The sequence below is a fragment of the Aulonocara stuartgranti genome, assembly GCF_965226115.1.
Source record: "Aulonocara stuartgranti genome assembly, chromosome: 23".
NCBI lineage: Eukaryota > Metazoa > Chordata > Actinopteri > Cichliformes > Cichlidae > Aulonocara > Aulonocara stuartgranti.
This window is the reverse complement of record NC_138958.1, coordinates 38,329,207-38,347,689: the sequence shown is the minus strand read 5'-3', so window position 1 is coordinate 38,347,689 and position 18,483 is coordinate 38,329,207. Positions and strand designations below refer to the sequence as shown.

Genomic DNA, 18,483 nt, shown 5'->3' with positions numbered 1-18,483 from the left:
TATAGAATTACAGGTTAAAGCTGCAGTCTTAAATGTAATTTGTTTGGGAGTATTCCACTAAATATGCACTCTCTTGCTTTTGCATATGAACTAACAGCAGCAAAGGAAAGGGAAACTGTTATCTAATTACCTGTTATATCGGGTTTAAGATTTCCCTTCCAAATGCACAGTGTCAGGCCCAGTTCTATCAGGGTGCAAAGGCACCGATTACAGCCTTGGTTTAATATATTAGAACCTCTGCTGAAATATTAATAGCAAATGTGCCGCAAAGACATACCATTAATTATACCAAGGACGTGGTCTTTTGTGAAGTATAACATAAAATAATTGCAACCTAATAAGCAATGGTCAACCTCTGGTGATGAAAAATTAGGCCAATGCAGAAGAGGCAAAAAAAACTGCAGTTCCACTAATGACCACAAGGTGACAAAAGGGAATCAATCTCCATAGAGTCCCAGCTTTACACCATTTAAAAGCATATTTATTTCCTGGTATAAAATACCGTTTTGGCCTCTATATAAAGTTTCACCCTTCACAATAACTGTCATGGTTCTCAAGATCTGGAGAGGTCGTGGTGTGTGTATTTTTTGTCTTAACCTCTCCCACCAGGGCGGAACTGGACCTTGGTTCCCCGCCTCTGAACCCACCCTGAACACACACCTGTGGCTCATTCACACTGATCCTGGCAGACTACTTAAGATGGCAAGAGAGGCTGCTTCCTCGCTGGATCGTCACATTACCAAGTGTCAGTGTAGCGTTGCCTATGAAAGTGTTCCTTTGATCCCCTAGAGTTTCCTCCTGACTTTTTTTTTTCCTCTGTGTACAGGCCTTCTAGACTCCCTGCCCGTCTTCCCTGCCGTCTGGATTTCTGTGGATGTGTGTGAGTGAGCGTGAGCTTCTTAGTGTGGACATTTTTGAGTTACGGATCAAGTGGAAGAAGAGCGTGTGTGTACCCCCGTCTTGGACCTTCCCTTCGGACCCCGCCCTACTCCCTGGAGCCCCATGTTATCTGTTCCACTGTATATATGTATATATTCTCACTTGGTGTCACATTGCAAATAAACCCTCACCTTCTCTCTAAACTTCAGAGTCCTGCGAGTGAGTCCTCTGCCTACTAATCTGTGACAATAACTCTTAGTTCTTTATAACTTATCAACGTTCAACCATTGTTGGTTGGTAGCTGTCCCAACACAATAATTTGGGTCAGTTCACTCTCTGCCTGTTCCATTTGGAGCATTTCAAGGGGCTTATCTGCGTAATATTATGGCTTGCTTTTCTATACAGCACATCCTAGACCTTTGTGCTTAATTTTTGATCAGTATAATTCTGATATTTTATTAAATGATTAGGCCATTTACTGCTACTACTAGGCAACTTAGCATTGCGCCGTACAGTTTGAATGTATCTTGCTAGCCAAGCTTGATAACACTGGCTAATGAATTAGCACTCCACTCTGCATTTCATATAAGCTAATTTCGAGCTACAAAACAAACAAAAGAAAAAAAAAAACCAATATGGCGGCACTCAAAGTGCCAACCTGACGCTTTAAAATCGTTGATGTCATGGTGGCTGTTTATTATGGCAATAGCTCTGCTTTGTGGTTGCAATACAACGTTTTTCATCCAGATGTATTTTTATTACTTTGGCAGAAAAGAAAAAGTGCGACTTTCAGAGAAAGGGATCGGTAGTGAATACAGAGGGAGAAAGAGAGTATTGAGTAGAAAAGGGTGGGCAGAAAAATCAACAGTATAAATATTACATGGAAGATGAAGAGACAAGAAAAGAGAGAGCCTCTGGAATGTTCTGGAAAGCAGAGAAACAAAAAGGGATGCTAAGAAAGCGCACATATGAAACCACATTTTTAACCTCCAAATTTATATTCAAAAAATAATTTTTAAAAAAGGCATTATATTTTAGAGCTTGCCACATGGATGAACATAAAGTTTCTGTATTTGCGTTTTTAATCTAGATAAAAGCAGCTGTAGATGGCTATAAACTAGGTGATAATCTGTTTTTGGCAGGCCGCGATCACTTTTAGGTGTCTGCCCTTTGCACCACAATAATTTCACACGCACCTTAACTGATTTTAGGTTTGGAACTGGGCCTGTAGAACCTAGCCCTACATCCGAGGAAAACCCTTTATACTGCAGTAAGGGGGTAGTGGAGAAAAAGCACAGCAGACTCCCTTGGCTTTACTTGTCTCACTCTTTCTGCAGCTGCTGAGTCAACATTCAAATATTTGCAATATCGGTGGTCAGAAAACCACGAACAGCAGGTGGAGAGATTGAAAGAAAATCAGTTCATGCATGTCTGTCTGCCTGACACAGCAGAGCCAAGTCTGAATCAAATTTCATTTGTCTGCTTTCTGGGCCACATGTTTCCAAGCCAATGACCTATCACCTTGTTGCTGTAATCCTTCAACAATGATGCTGCGATCTGGTGCTTCCTCAATCCTACAGTCCACTGCTGACCAACAGCTGCATGGGTTTATCTTTATGTAGGAAAAAAAAATTACACAGACCCTGCAAACTCACATCTTCTCTTCTTTTAGCTTTTCTCACAGCTGTTGTAGCTTAAAGATAAATAAATAAATAACAGTGTTGTGAAATCAAAAAATATCACTCAAATTGATTTGGCTCATATTCAAATGTGTTCATTTTAATTACCTGGATATTATTTAACACAACTTGCCATATATTAGGTTTAATATAGCAATAACTGTGTCTACCATAGGTCACCGGTTTCTTACTAGCTTCATACTACCTTCACTAGCCATTGCTAGTAAAAATTTCAACTATTTATACACTAATTTGAACTATTTTAGCTATATACCCTTTACTTTTCATAAAATAATACTTCTAAATTATTAACATAATTAAGTTTTTTTAAATCAGCCATTAAACCCTAATTTTCATCTACTTCAGTTAAGCTTTTATTAATATTAATCTTTTAATGTTTACATTTTCAGCCAATCTATCAGTGTGGTCGATTTTAACCATGCTAGCCCCACGTTTAGCTATTTAGCTATTTAACTTTAACTAACAGTTTCAAACATTTACCCATTATTGTTGTCCATTTCATAATAGCTGCTAAAAATTGTAACCATTTAGCATTACTTTGACCTAAATTTATTTAGTTACAGAAAGTTACAGCTTTTAGTTACATTTTGACCTTCTTTTTTTTTAGCTTTTAGATAATTTACCCTTGTAGCCTAACAGTTTTAACCATTTGATTGCTAGCCTTAGCTAATAAGTTAAACGATTTACCCAGTACATTTGACTTCTTTTAACCACAGAGCCTTACTTTTAACTAATTTAACCCTTTAGCCAATAGATTAAGATTTGTTTGACCAGTCGTTACTTAAGCTTGTTCATACTATTTATTTTCACCATTTTGACTCTGCTCGATTGCTAATTAATTCCCATGCACCTAGTATTCAGCGTTACAACTGACAAAATTAGCAATTTTTTCATACTAGCTGACCTACCAGATAATATTTTAATGTGAACCTTGACAACAAAAGTACCTTGAGGTGTACAAATCTAGCAGGTGAATGTCACATCGTATTACATATTCATGGAAGGATCAGAAGCAAATTTGTTATCAGTCCAAGTAAAAACTTCACCAGGCTATTGAATAGACAACATTAAAACAACCTCCTCCTGAGCTTTTTTTACTCTCTACAGTAACTACATAACTTGTGTTCAAAATTTATGTGCAAAACCACATTTTAAGTGACCACAACCCACAAATACATGCACACACGCACGCACACTTCCCAGCAACCATATAGCTAAACCCTTCAATCCATGATGTAATCTCTAAGTGTGTTCAGTAATTACAAGGTCTCGGGTGCTTGGAGCCACCTCAGCCTTATGTAACTTAAGATTCACGTGCCGTTAATTCAGTGAGCGAGATTACAATATGGTTGTTCTAAAGCCTGCTGTGGGACGGTCCAGTATTGCATCCAGCTCCTTGCTAGTCAGCAGATGATGAAGAAAGCTAAAAACATGTATAAACTCTCATTCATAAGAGAAATCAAAATAAACTTTGAGATTGTTTGGCTAGGGATGCAAAATGGCACAAGCAAACTTTAAAACAATATGCATCTATGTCAAGCACATACTGTATTTAAGCTAAAGTCGTGTAGGCAGATTTTTGATGCCTCATAATTATAACAGCTATAGCCTGAATTTGATCCCTGCTTTGATCGACGTTTCTTCTTTAAAACATTTCACTGGATTAGATGTACAGATAATAGTCACCTCTGCATAAGCAGGATCAACACAGAGGTGACTTTGGCATGCAAAACAAATATAAACTTTATTCGCAGTGCACTTAATGCTCATATGCTTCAGATAAAAGCACATAGCGATGAGATGCCATCAAAAGCTCAAAGATTGAAAATGGGTCTTGAAAAATTGCAGGAGTATACATTAAAAGTCAGTGGCCCTGAGCCAGAGGCCCATAACTGGCTTCACTACCAGCCACAATCTCTATGAAAACCTCCCCCGGAGCTTCATCAACAAAGCCTTCACTGAAGAGCTTTAACACGCCAGAGGCTGAAAAGGGATTACTTCAAATCAAAGAACAACAAAAGCATGTACGGTACAAGCGGCGTCTAGGGGCACCAGAACTTACTGGAAAGCTGCTAACATTCCCAGTTCGTCGTCATCATCACACGGCTCCATCCTGTCAGCTGGACAGATGAAGGAAAGATCGGGTGGAGTGAGCGGAATGGTTCTCCCAGCCCCACCACCACCACCACCTCCACCACCAACAGGCTTAGAAAAAAAAGAGCTCCTATCTCGCTCCCTGAGTCCAAGTCCTCCTCTAAAAAAATCTACTTCCTCTGAATCTCTTTAGAAAAAAATCCCCAAACTCAATTTTCTGTGTGTGTGTATGTGTGTTTGCATATGTGTATATCTTTGTGTGTTCCTGTGTTTTTTTCCTCATTCCTAGCTTGGTGCCAAATGTTCCAGCTTAGTGCTGCTGTGCAGCACCGCTGGTGATGGATTTAGCCGGGGCATCTGGGCCAGGGATAAACTCCATTCTCACACACACACACAAATGCACGGACACCCACACACACATGGCATGCACATGAGTGTCATGCGAAATAGCAGCGGACAATGTTGAGACCCCCCCTCACAAAACCTCAACAGTAAGATCACAAGATGTGAGCTTTACAGTAAAGACACACACACACAGACCCACACACTACTTTTGCACTCGCAGAGCATCCGCACAGAGCCGCTGGATCAATGCATGAACAGATGTGTGCCAACTTCAGAGCTGCCACTAAGCGCAGACATCAGCAGCTGTACTTACACATGTGCATGTGTGCGTATCTCTTAAACCTTGCTGCTCCTGGGAAAAGATGCGTGGGACATATAGTAGGCACCTCACTACATTTATGTGTTTGTGTGAGAATCAGTGGCCATGATACAATCCTCTGTGGTCAGAGCAGACGGAGGTCAGCTGTGCCTGTGGGCATGCAGCAGACAGTGTGCGATTAACACAACAATGATGTATACAATAAGGACAAAACATAATAGCAAGCTCGTCCTTGCTGACTCGCTACAGAGGAGAAGCAGGGCCTGATGATAATAAAACCTGATCGTGTAAAGTGAGAGACAAGATTATTTCGGGGGCACCATCAAGTGCTGTTTCTTCTTTTTCTCTTTGAGGCAGATGTGTATAAAATCTCCTGTAAAGTTAACACGGGCTGATCTTCAGCATGAGTGTGAGTCTCTGATGTTTTTTTAACAGGGCAAACTTTCTGTTTTATAATTACAGGCCAGTCCATCATTTTACACTTTATATTTCTAATACTAACATATCTCAGGGATTAAGTGTGCTGCTAAACTTCTTTATACTAATAGAAAAGGGAGTGTCACTGGAGGCCCACTTAAATTAAAAGTGTATTTGGCCACAGCTGAGGGAGTTTGACACCCCTGCTGCAGATCCGACAGATAATCCTCTATTTTGTAAATCTTGGTCAATCAGTGTTTCAGAATAGACTTAATTTTTTATTCAGTAAGATCAGAAATAAGCAATTGAGCCCTTAAACTCAGCGCTAACAACCAAAATATGTTTTCCCATAGACTTTTATAGGACAGGAAGTCATTTTGCAACCAGAGCTATCGCCATCTGGTGGTCTTCAGATGGAATGCAGGTTCAAGGAACTAATGCACTTTTTTTTGTTCACTACATCCATGTTTTAGGCTGTCTATGATGTTGACAGCCACCAAATACTAGGTGTCCTGTGAGCTGAAAAGCATTATATAAGTACCAGTCCATTCAAACTTCTGAGATGTTTGAGATACTGAGATACTTTGTGTTACTTAGTGAGCTGGATGTTGTAGATGCAATTTTAGCTTTCAGTTTATTTAAACATAAAGTATTCATTATACAGCATTCTTGCCGAATACTATCAAATAAGAAGTGCATAAGTCCTCTCTCACCAGATTGATGTAGAATGATGTAGTGGTCAGGATAAAATCACATTTAATGGGAAACTGGAGTCGAAAACATCATTGTCATTGGACATTGACTATATTACAATGCAGTGACTTCACATGAGCCCCAGGTGGCAGACTTCAAAAAAGTATACAGGAATGACTACCTGGTCATCATGTCTCCAACTGTTTTTGTATTTAAAGAGGATAATCAAGGCACAAGTTGTTCCAGGACTTTGCCACGGCGCTACCTGTGGACATCCTGACACACTGGTAAACAGTACTGGCTTTTCAAAAAGTGTATAGCGCCCAAGACACAGGCTCTAGGAGAAACAACTGGTGGCTTTATATGTCAAAACCTGTTATAACAAGCACTACCTTGATAACCTAAGTGATAAATAGGAACTACAGTCTTCTACTTTGTGACATCTAACAGCCTCTTTGAAGTGTTACCAGTCTGATAATCCTGTAGATTTATAATCGCATGTCGTGATGTCCTCTGCGGTCACACTTTGTGGCCGAGTAAATCATTCGTTTAACAGCTGAATTTGGCTTCGGTACACTGCAACATCAATTTCTGTGTATCGCAATATGCAAATAACTGTTAAACAAGTTGGCAGTGACAGAAAATCATCGATATGTCATTATCAAAGGACAATGAAGTCAGCTTAAGCTGCCTTTTAAGGATGTGGCAGGACAGTTTTGGCACTGTGATGACTGTTCTGCACATTATTCCAAGATATGATGCCATCTCTGCACATTCCAGTCCAGTGAAGACCAGCTCCGTTTGCTGCCTCTTGAGATGCCACCTGCTCCTGACTCTTGGCCAAGGATATCTATAGCCAACACTACAGGGATGTCACTACTGATTTGTATGCAGCCATGACCCTGTTGGTCTAATTTTACACCTAACATAAATATCTGCTTATGCAGTGTATTGCATTGATATGAAATATGAAATATCAGCCAGCTAGCATTTTTCACTACAGATATGGCAGGATCCTTTAATTAGTAAATGAAAGTAACCCTAAACACACATACAGGTGTGTATGTATGTACAAATTATACTGGAAGCATCTCCTGGTCGAAAGACCTCAGCCTTGTCCATCTGGAGGCTTTGTAGACTTTATGTAACCCTGCCTGTTTACTGAGAAAAGCGTCCCCTGAGTAAAGGCACTTTACTTTTTTATCCACTCACTGTCATGAGCTCTGTTTTATGCAATATTATGTGGATTGTCATGGGAGAGCAGATGACGGGGGAAGGTAGTGCAGCGGGAGACGCAAAGAGGACAAAATTAGGGGAAGACGGAAGGAAGAAGGGAGATATGCGGAAGGAGAAGCAATTCAGAGATGACTCATGAAGCAAATTACAGGATGAGTGATCTCATTTCGTCTTTAGGGGAGTAATAATTGGAAAAAATACATTAATGACAATCCCAATTCAGAATCAAAAGTAATAAGCTGTCATCAGTTCTCTTCATTCACATCTCATTCATGGTGTCGTAGAAGAGTTGACGTGACACAGAGCTCAGTCCTGGGTGCCATATTACTTTTTCATTTTAAAAAGAATTTAATCACGCCCTCTCCAATCAGTCATAAAACACCACTAACTAACCAACACATCAATCTGGGACAAAAAAAAAACACCTTTTAAAAAGTACACGATTGGCATTTATCTTGTGTTTTATACCAAAGAAAAAAATTTGTATGCAACTCACATCCAGTCGTGCTTACAAATTCATCTGCTGCTGCAGTGAGGGCACTAAATCAAAGGTCAGAATTTTAAACTCGAATGTTATGCACTGTTGGAGTGATTTGGACATCTCAGCGCTGTGATCTTGTGTTCAAAAAAGTACCAAACCAACCAGATGGAGGCAGGACGCAGTTGAATTTTAAATCGGCCTCGCATCTTTCTGCTGTATTTTTTAGTCAGTTTCATTAGATGTCTCCTTTGTATTATGGCAGGACTCAGTCTGATCAATTCTGTATTTGAAAACCCGCTTAGATTTAAATCCATCAGTTCTTGCCACAGCCCGATTAAAGGAGGAAATTGAAACTTGTAAAAAGAATAAATTTATAATGAATCTCTGCATCACATTACCCTGAATCCCCATTTTCTCTCTTCACATTTCCTTTGTATTAAGGCTGGACCGCAGTCTGGTCCCCTACTTGTTTACATTTTGGGTTGACTCATGGTGCCACGGCAACCATAGACAACTTTTTATGGGGAAAGCGAAGCCTTTAAAGCAAGAGTCCACAAAAAATCAGGTTCACACACAATTCCTCTGGTATATAATGATATTTATCCATCCAGATTGTTTTGGTGTCAGTTCCTCAGTTTTAAATATATATCGCCCAGAGAAATGTCAGCATTGTCGTAAATGCAACGGAACCAGATGGCACTTAGGTTGTGATGCTCAAAGCAACAAAAAGAAAAAAAGAAAATGACATTTGAAAATCTCCACAAAGCCGCAAATCTCGCTGAGGGCAGTTTCACATAGGAACTATTTTCTCTCTGCTCACTACATCCAGTATTAAAAATGAGAGACTCACCACGATGATTTGACAAACATCCGTGCCAGGAATGACTGTATGAACTGTTTGGGACATATTTTCTTTTGTTCTTGCTTAGATTTTGTAACCGTTAAAATATGTTGTTTTAGATGGGTAGGTATATTAAACTAAACCTTCAGCCAAGTTCCTTTCAGCCCCAATTACAAACAAATTCAGATAGAAAATGCTGTTGAACATTTGTACATGAATGGTAAATGGCCTGTATTTGTATAGCGCTTTACTTAGTCCCTAAGGACCCCAAAGCACTTTACACTACATTCAGTCATTCACCCATTCACACACTGGTGATGGCAAGTTACATTGTAGCCACAGCCACCCTGGGGCGCACTGACAGAGGCAAGGCTGCCAGACACTGGCGCCACTGGGCCCTCTGACCACCACCAGTAGGCAACGGGTGAAGTGTCTTGCCCAAGGACACAACGACCGAGACTGTCTGAGCCAGGGCTCAAACCGGCAACCTTCCGATTACAAGACGAACTGCCAACTCTTGAGCCATGAATGCAATTAACTCTCCTCATAACCCTGATCTTCTAATGGAAATGTGTTATTCATTTAGACAGCATGTGCCTAACATGGAGTTTATTTGGCGAGGTCGGGGTCAACAAGGACAGCAGAGTTGTGAGCTGTAATACCAAAACAATGAGCTGAAAGCTGATAAAATGGTGTTTAAAGAGTATGATCACAATATTGTGTGGGCTTGTTACTTTGAGTGATACCTTTCATGTTAGAAATAACCAAGTCACAGTCAACAGCCACTTTATGAGGTACACCAGTTCAACTGCTTATTAACACAAATATTCAACTAGCCAATCACATGGCAGCAACTCAGTGCAACTTGTCTTGTAAACATGGTCAACTGTCTGAAGTTCAAGCTGAGCATCAGAATGGGAAAGAAAGTTAAGTTAGATTAGAACATGGCATGGTTGCTGGTACCAGACTGGCTGCTCCGAGTTTTTCGGAAACTGCTGATTTACACAGTCGTCTATGGAGTTTACAGAGATTGGGCTAAAAAAAGAGAAAATATCCAGCGAGCTGCAGATGCCTGGGCAGAAATGCCTTGTTGGTGTCAGGGGAGAATGGCCAGACTGCTTCGAGCTGACAGGAAGACAACTACAACTTGAATAACCCCTCATTACAACCAAGTTATGCAGAAAAGCATCTATGAATGCACAACACGTTGAACACCGAAGCAGATCACCGCAACAGGTGCCACTCCTGCCAGCTAAGAACAGGGAGCTGAAGGCAGAATTTGCACAGGCTCGCCAATATTGAACAACAGAGGATTAAAAAATTCATATTTGGTCTGATGCGTCTTGATTTCTGCTGTGAAATTTGAATGGTAGGGTTAGAATTTGGTGTAAACAACATGAATCCTTGTATTAACAGGTGGATGGTAGTTCATGGTATGGGGGATATTTTCTTAGCACACTTTAGGCTCCTTAATTCATGCTCAATCGTCCAGGTAAGTAAATCTCCAAACGTTGATTCTGTTTATAAGATTGGGGAAACCTGCAGTCAGCTGAGACTGAAGAAGTCACTTGGATAAGTGACGAAACGTTTCTCCCACAAAACGTTACGTCCAGATGAACAGAATCACCTTTTGGAGATTTAGGCTCCTTAGTACCAACTGAGCATTGTTGAAGCACCACAGCCTTGTTGTTAGTCATGTCCATCCCATTATGACCAAACTGTACCCATTGTCTGATGGTTGCTTTCAGCAGGATAACACACTAAGTTATATGGTTTATAGAACAACTCAGCTGGCCTACCCTGTCATCAGATCTCAGTCCAACAGAGAGAGCACCTTTGGGATGTGGTGGAACAGGAGATTATGCAGCCAACAAATCTGCAGAAACTGTGCAACACTATCATATCGGTATAGCCCAAAGGAATGTTTCCAGCATTTTGCTGAATCAGGATGGCTCAGAAGGCAAAACACAATTCACAATCCAGTACCAGTACTGTGTTCATAATGGAGGTGGAAGGTGACTGGTTCTATAAAAACATTGGGTTAGGGTTATGGGCAGCTAGAGGATTATGAGTGGTTTGTAGCTTGCCTCCACCAGTGTGTGAATGTGAGAGAAAATAAATCGTGGAATTGTAAAGCGCTTTGAGTGTTTAGAAAAGCGCTATATAAATGCAATCCATTATTAGTATTATTATTATTATTGTTGTTTGTAAGTTTGGTTTTGAATTGCATTGGGACAGACATTATTATAGTGTTGACCTGCTAGCAGGTCTGCTTACTGCCACATTAAATGCTTAATTATCCATTTACTTGGATAATTTACATGAAACATAAATTGCATATGTTCATATTTCCCTATTTTTAACACATATAGGTAAGCCTGCCACCATCCTACAAAGCAAAGCACAGCCTCACACTAAAGTCAGACTCGCATTTTATGTCAAAAAAATCACAGAGCTTGAAAGGAGTAGAAAATGCAGTTGCTACAGTAAGATAAGGAGGAGGGCTCCAATCAGAGTGTCTCCACCCAACTGTGAAAATGTCTGTTTGCCACACACTGCGCTTGCCTGGAGAGATAGAAACAACTTTCTTCAAAATTCTCCAGCTTCTGCTCAGATGAAATGAGGTGCAAAGTGCATGGGGACATGGAAACACACTGCGATATTTGAATATCTGTGCTGTGCCATACGTGGCTAAAATAGAAATACTTTACCCATCACAAGCACCGCAGGTTCACCGCATTCCACCTCTTAAAAATATATACGGGAGACATAAAAGGATGAAATGGCACTAAACACTATATCATATCTTACCTCATGGCTTAATGTGCCATCTTTTTGCAGCTCTCTGCCCGACTGTCTCCTAATCCTCAGGCTGCCACCCAGCAGGTCCCAGCAAAAACAATAACCTGAACTGCAGCAAAATTACTTTATGTTCAGGGTCAGTGGGGGTGGTGTGGAAAAGAAAAACAAGATGTTCAAAGTTGAGGAGCAGATGGGATGCAAGGAAGTGAAGGAGAAAAGTGAGCTGAGAAGAAACAGACGTGATTAGGATTGGAGGAAGCTGGGAGTCGAGGGCAGAGGGTCCAGAAGAGTGCTGATGGGGTCAGGTGATTCAACGGCAAGTGGAAAATCTCTTTATCTGCTTTCTTTCCTTACATCTCTGAAGCTCTCTCCGTCTCTGCTATGATTATCATCAGGCTGCCTCTCCTTTTTCCCCCTCACCCTCCCTCTCTCTCTTGCTCTCGCTAAATATCTGGGGATGTGATTATTACTTTTGCTCGGGAAAAAATCCGAACGAGGGCAAAGACATTAACACAGAAACAGTTGCTTATGTTTAGAAAAGGTAATCATATTCTTGTATTTATGTTATGTTAATACTATTGTGAGGGTAATAATGTGCATTAGAAAGTCTCACCTTAATTGTTTTCAGCAATTGTCATTACTGTCACTTCCAGCCACTTCCTCCCCTCAACCCCAACCGGTCACGGCAGATGGCCCCGCCCCTCCCTGAGCCTGCTTCTGCTGGAGGTTTCTTCCTGTTAAAAGGGAGTTTTTCCTTCCCACTGTCACCAAAGCTCTTCGGATCATCTAATTTTGGGGTTTTTCTCTGTATTATTATAGGATCTTCACCTTACATTAAAAAAATGCCAATGACATTTTTGGGGTAACTTTTTAAATGCTAAAATACCACCGATTCAATGTGAATAAGTAGCTTTACCTAAACGAATGATTGCTGTGGAGCAGCTGAGTAAGGCAAATGGCTTGGCTTAGCAAAAAGATTGATCTTTCTTCAGCAATATGAAACAAAAAATTTAAAAGAAGAGGTAAAACTATGGCAAGAGGAAAAGACCAGGAGCAGAACTGCAGAAATTGGACCAACACTGCAAAGGCTTAAAGCTACAGCGACACCTTAACAAGGACTCAGTAACATATCTTAGCAATTTCTTAAAGGTTTTGCAACACTACAACGCAAAGACTCATGGGAATTTAATGTTCATATATAAATAGGAGAATTAGCAGTGTTATTACTGGGTCTTCTTTTCCTTGACACCAGCTGTGAAATGTGTCAATATGTCTACTCTTCTCTTCCTCCTAAGAGTCGACATTTTTATCACATTTTCATGAGAAACAGGGATCATGGGAGCTCGTTGGACCATTTTCCAGGACCAGATCAAATGTGTATATCTAACCTTACTGCACGTGGAGATTACTTCTGACTGGATAACTTCCAATTTCCTCCACCCTTTCTGCACAACTTAATCAATTCTGATTGGATCTTGTCTCTCCAGAATATTTCCCTCTCAATTTTATTCGCTGACAAAAGTCTCCATCATCGCTTTTGTCCTTGTGCATTAGTTTATATGTAGTTATCATCTTGTTTTTGTCAGAAAAAAAATGAAGAAGAGTAAATGAAGAAAAATATGATGAAGTTATTATTATTAGTCAATGAAATTTAAATTGTCCGACAGTGGACTCCTCTTTGTGATTATCCTGCTAAACCTCAATACTGCTGACCATAATATTTTATTACAGAGATTAGAGCATGCCGTTAGTATTAAACATACTGTACTGCACTAGTTTGAATCATGCATGTCTATAGACTTCAATTTGTTCATGTAAATTCATTTCCCTGCTATGCCATATACCCAGCTTTATCAATCCATAAATCAGATGACAAGCTGGGTCTGCCAGAAGTTTCCTTCTTTTCAAAGGGATTTTTAATTCCCACTTTCCATACTACTATATAAATAAAATTAAACTGAACTAAACTGAATCAATATGTTCAGCTAGCAATGGGCCAATGTGATTGACAGTATTGTGGTGAAAACAAACTTTTGGCCAGTGTTTACATTTGTTGTCAAATTTGTTATAATACAAAATATGTGTACAACCGTACGAAAAAGAGCAGGGGTGGGGGAACTCCAGGCCTCAGGGGCCAGTGTCCTGCAGGCTTTAGATGTGTCCTTGATCAAACACAGCTGATTTAAATGGCTAAATGACCCCCTCAACATGTCTTGAACACTCCAGAGACCTGGTAATGAACTAATCATTTGATTCAGGTGTGTTGGCCCAGGGTGAGATCTGAAACCCTAGGACACGGCTCCATTGAGGCCTGGAGTTCCCCACCCCTGTTGTAGAGCCACCTTTGGCAACGATAACTTAAAGTAAGGATAAGAGTTTTTGGTATGAATTTATCAATCCCTCACATCATGCCTGAGGTTTGCAGGCATTTGTTCATGCAGAACTCTTTTAAGGTCCCACCACAGCATTTAAATAAGGTTGAAAAAATAAGGTTTTTTCTTTTTCAGTCATTTCAGTTGTTTTCTGTTTGATGTTATTCTTGGGCTCATTGTCCTGTTTCAAGACACAATTTGGTCCCGGCCTTTGCTGTCATACATATGGCCTCACATTTGTTACACTTTGGTATAGAGAGGAGTTCATAGTCAACTCACTGCAAGGTGCCCAGGTCTTGTGGCTACAAAACAAAAGCCCAAATCCTCACCCTTCCACCACTGTGCTTAACAGTGGGCGTGAGGCGTTAGTGCTGATATGCTGTGCTTGGTTTTCACCAAATGTGGTGCTGTGCATTATGGGTAAGCATCTCCACTTTGGTCCATCCAGAGGACATAGTTGCATAAGTCTTGTGAATTGTTCAGATACAACTTTACAAACATAATCCATGCTACCATGTTCTTTTAGACGGAAAAGGCTTTCATCAAACAAGCAGTACTTGCTCAGTTTTTTTCATTAACTTTAACATCATGCTTGTAGAATCTGAGATATAACTCTTGGGTTTTTTGCCATTTTTTTTTGTGCACAGTCTGACCTTGGGGTGAATCAGCTTGGATGGAAGACTTTGGTAAAAATAGAGGTTTTGGGAGTGTGTTGGTCTAGAGTATTCAGGTTTAATAACACAATCATCAGCAGCTGGCTGCTACTTACCTCTTAATTCCTGTGGATTCACATAATGTTGCATCTTTGATATCTATACTGAACGCCATCTCAGTGAAGGCTGGAAAATTATAAGTGGGCTCTTTTCTAGCAGCCGTCGTAGCTTGTTAGGAGACTCACACGCTGATTAGCAGGAATTCAGAACCATGCTGCCTGAATGATTTGAGTTCATAAATATTTTTTGTTCAGTCAATGTCTTGATTGAAAACGCCTTCAGGTCATACCACAGCATTTCCATAGCAGTGGAGTGAGGTGGGCTGACAATGCCTTATAAAATATCTCAACACAATTAACTTTTGCCTTAACAATTACAAGAGGTTGCAAAACAGACCCAAATCATGATTCTCTCCCTACCATGATAATTGGTGTGAAATGCCTTTATTCTCTCATAGTGTTGTGTATTTTGGCCAAAGAGGTTCAGCCTTTGTCTCATCCATCCATCATTATCCCAGAGGTGATACCAAATGTTAACATTTGTAGTCAACCTTTATGACGCCCTTCCCGTGCCTACCACTTTCCGAACTGGACTGTGTCCTGTTGCTTTGATATTAGCAGAGCACCCACTTACTGTGTATGTATGCACTGATAAGCACCTATTTCTTTAGAAACGGTTTGCAGCTTTGTGCGATTCTTTGTGCAATGCTTCTTTACAACCCAAACTTCTATTAATTCCAACCTTTGTCTCGACATAGATTCTGGGATGGTCATTGTTTGTCAGGCACAGGCATTCATAAACTCCTTTTCTGGAATGTGTGTTTACTATTAGTTTAATCAGATGACATTTTTTTCTATAATTGCAAGTAATCAACGAATAAATCCTGGTAATTCCAGACGGCTGCCTTATTATATGCTCAAGAACAGCGGGGCATTTCAAAGAGCTACTGTTGTCAACAAGATTTACAGTCCAATTTGGATTTCTTCCCACCTGACTGTGAAAAATATAAAGTCAAATAGACATTTGCCATTCCTGCTCAGCTACCCGATTTGAAAGATGAAAAACAAGCTGCTGACAAAGACAGCAAAAGCATGAATGCATTTACATTCGTCAGCTGGCTCAGAAACACTCCTCAGCCAAAGTTTAATCAGTCTTCATGCAAAGATACTGAACACTCTGCGGGGAGTTTGGGGTGATTTAAAGACACGGCAAGAGTGTCAGCCAGTGAGTAAGTTCAGACATTTGTCTGCATGTGGAAGGCTAATTATATATACCAGGGCATGGCGGAGTGATGGAGAGTGGAAAGAAGGAAGTGAAACAAGAAAGGAATAAGAAAAGTAACACTTGATGCACAACACCCTGGTTTTTTCTTACTTGCCAGAGACTCTCAGTAGAATTCAAGGAGAAAAGGTGATTTATGGTTTCTATCCGAAGTAATGCAGGGTTTATTTTATCTGCTCTCGCAGTCCTGCTACTGGGAATCAGACTCCCATTATAGAACCGCTCGTGATTAAAGCCAGATGAAACAGCTCATGATTGCCACTGTAGGCTGAAAGCAAAGACTCTCACACACACACACACACACACACTTGTGACCGTGTGCTATTGGTCTGAGCCTCTTCTCTCCTGCGTCGTTACTGTTATTTGGCCCTTGCCTTACCAAAGAAAACCTCTTTTTTTTTTAAACATTCAATCAACTCGTGCAATGGTTTTATGAAAATGTCAATGAAATCCCATCCCAAGCTGAAAAAAATACACAACCACGTATTGATATTGCTGGCCTCGAGGAAAAAACATTGATTAGACCTTGTGTTTTTAATCAAAGTTGTCATATGTAAGAGAGTCTAATAAATAGACATTGCAAAATCACTGGATGGAATAAAATGTGATGACGTATCTCAGAGTGATGGCCTGAAATGGTACAACGGTTTACGAGTCAAGGTTGACGACTTTGGTCTGGTGTGACATTTCTAAAACAAAGCCGTGGGTTCTAACCTTGGTCATCATCGTGACTTTCCATTACAGTCTACAGCTATATAAATGCAGATGAAACATGCTAAAATCACATATTAGCGTACTGATATTGTCATAAAGCAAAGTTGCTAACATTTTTCAGCCCTACATCATGTCCCATATTTAAAAAAGTGACAAATCACTCCACTAGTTATGGTACAATATATACATCTCCTTATATTAGCACTACTCTCCTTAAACAAAGACAAATACAGTGAAATAGTTCAAATTGGCTCTTCTAGCTTTAACATGAAATTGCCTCTCAGTCATTTTTAACTGTTGCCTGACTAAACTGCCTGATCCATTAACTGCAGTCAAGTACTTACTCGTCGTTTCCAAGAAAAGATGTCTCTCTCCACGCCACAGTTCGCACTTTACACAAGGCCGTGACTGAAGAAGACTTCTTTGGAAGCGAGTCCTCGAAGGGTTTGAAGCCGCTCTCAGCTGTTACTGGAGTCAAGATTTGGTCAGAGCTCAGTGATGTGATGTCACTGCTAATGTCAAATGATGTCCAAGAGGATACGGTGGACAAAGAGGGGCTGATGTCCACCGTCTCCCCTCTCAATGCGTGCCTTAGATCCATGACGCTAGAATGAAGATGGAAAGCGGTGGATGGAGAGAAGCAAGAAAGAAGAGAATGAAGAGGAAAACTGGAAGACTTTGATAACGGCTGGCGAGAAGACGTATGCATCATGTATGATGTGTCAATAAGACAAAGGTTTGGAATGGGTGAAAAGTGGAAATGTGGTGGAAAGCTCTCCTAAATTAGATAAGAGAATAGAAAGAGATACTTCCGCGAACTCCTATTGGCCAAAAGCGTCTCACTGTCTTCTCTCTGGCTGCAGTTAAGTACTGAAGTCAATGAAGAGATGAGCAGAAAGTCAAAAGACTTGTCAAAGCGAACATTAGACAAACGAGACGAGGATACAGATGTGAAGTGAAGAAAAGAAACTTGGGGACATAAGAAGGAGTGAGATAGAGAGATAGGAGAGTGGGATGGAAAAGCAGAGGCTGGCTTTTCCAAATGGAAAAAGGAAAAAGAAAAAAAGAAGCACATTCAGGTGAAAGGTGCCGGCAGCAGCACTTACAAGGTGATAGCTCACATCTCATTATGCCCCATTTCCTCCACTAACAATTGAATCATGTGGTAAGCTGATAGAGACAACGATGGATGGGAAATCGAATTGAGATGCTTGAACTGGTGGCTTCTGTGGCTACGTGATAGCAGCAGGCAGAGAGTGCCGTATCAGGTTGCACTGATAAGCGGTTCATTACAAGAAGTCTGACCCAGTCCAAATACAATTAAGGTTCGCCACTGAAACCCATTAGAACTCTGATACGGGGAAGCCAGCATAGCCAGTTTCCCATAGGTGCACTAGAAGTAAAGAGCATAACTCTGCAGGCAGTAAAGATGTGTAATGTATCAAAGAGACGAACAAATTCTCATTTTTATTTAACTCTCGTGTTGTTTTGCAACTGTAGATTACACAAGAAGAAGAAACTTGCCTGGTAAAAACATTTGTATCAGCCAAACCCTAAATCACCCAATATTTAGCATTTCTAGGATAAGTACTGAGT

At 40.4% G+C, this 18,483-nt stretch overlaps 1 protein-coding gene across 2 annotated transcripts in view; it reads right to left on the bottom strand.

Annotated features, from left to right (window-relative positions):
- LOC309701079 (FERM and PDZ domain-containing protein 4-like) overlaps window positions 1–11,901 on the bottom strand; it is a 100,909-nt gene extending 89,008 nt beyond the window's left edge. The window contains exon 1 of one of the 2 annotated variants that reach the window (XM_082525072.1): window positions 11,817–11,901. In XM_082525072.1, the coding sequence (XP_082381198.1) occupies window positions 11,817–11,821 (5 nt within the window). In that variant the 5' untranslated portion in view covers window positions 11,822–11,901. Of the gene's footprint in view, window positions 1–4,641; window positions 4,745–11,816 lie in introns of those variants that run through there. The other variant, XM_082525070.1, reaches the window with a different exon arrangement.
- Between the last annotated feature and the right edge of the window lie 6,582 nt (window positions 11,902–18,483).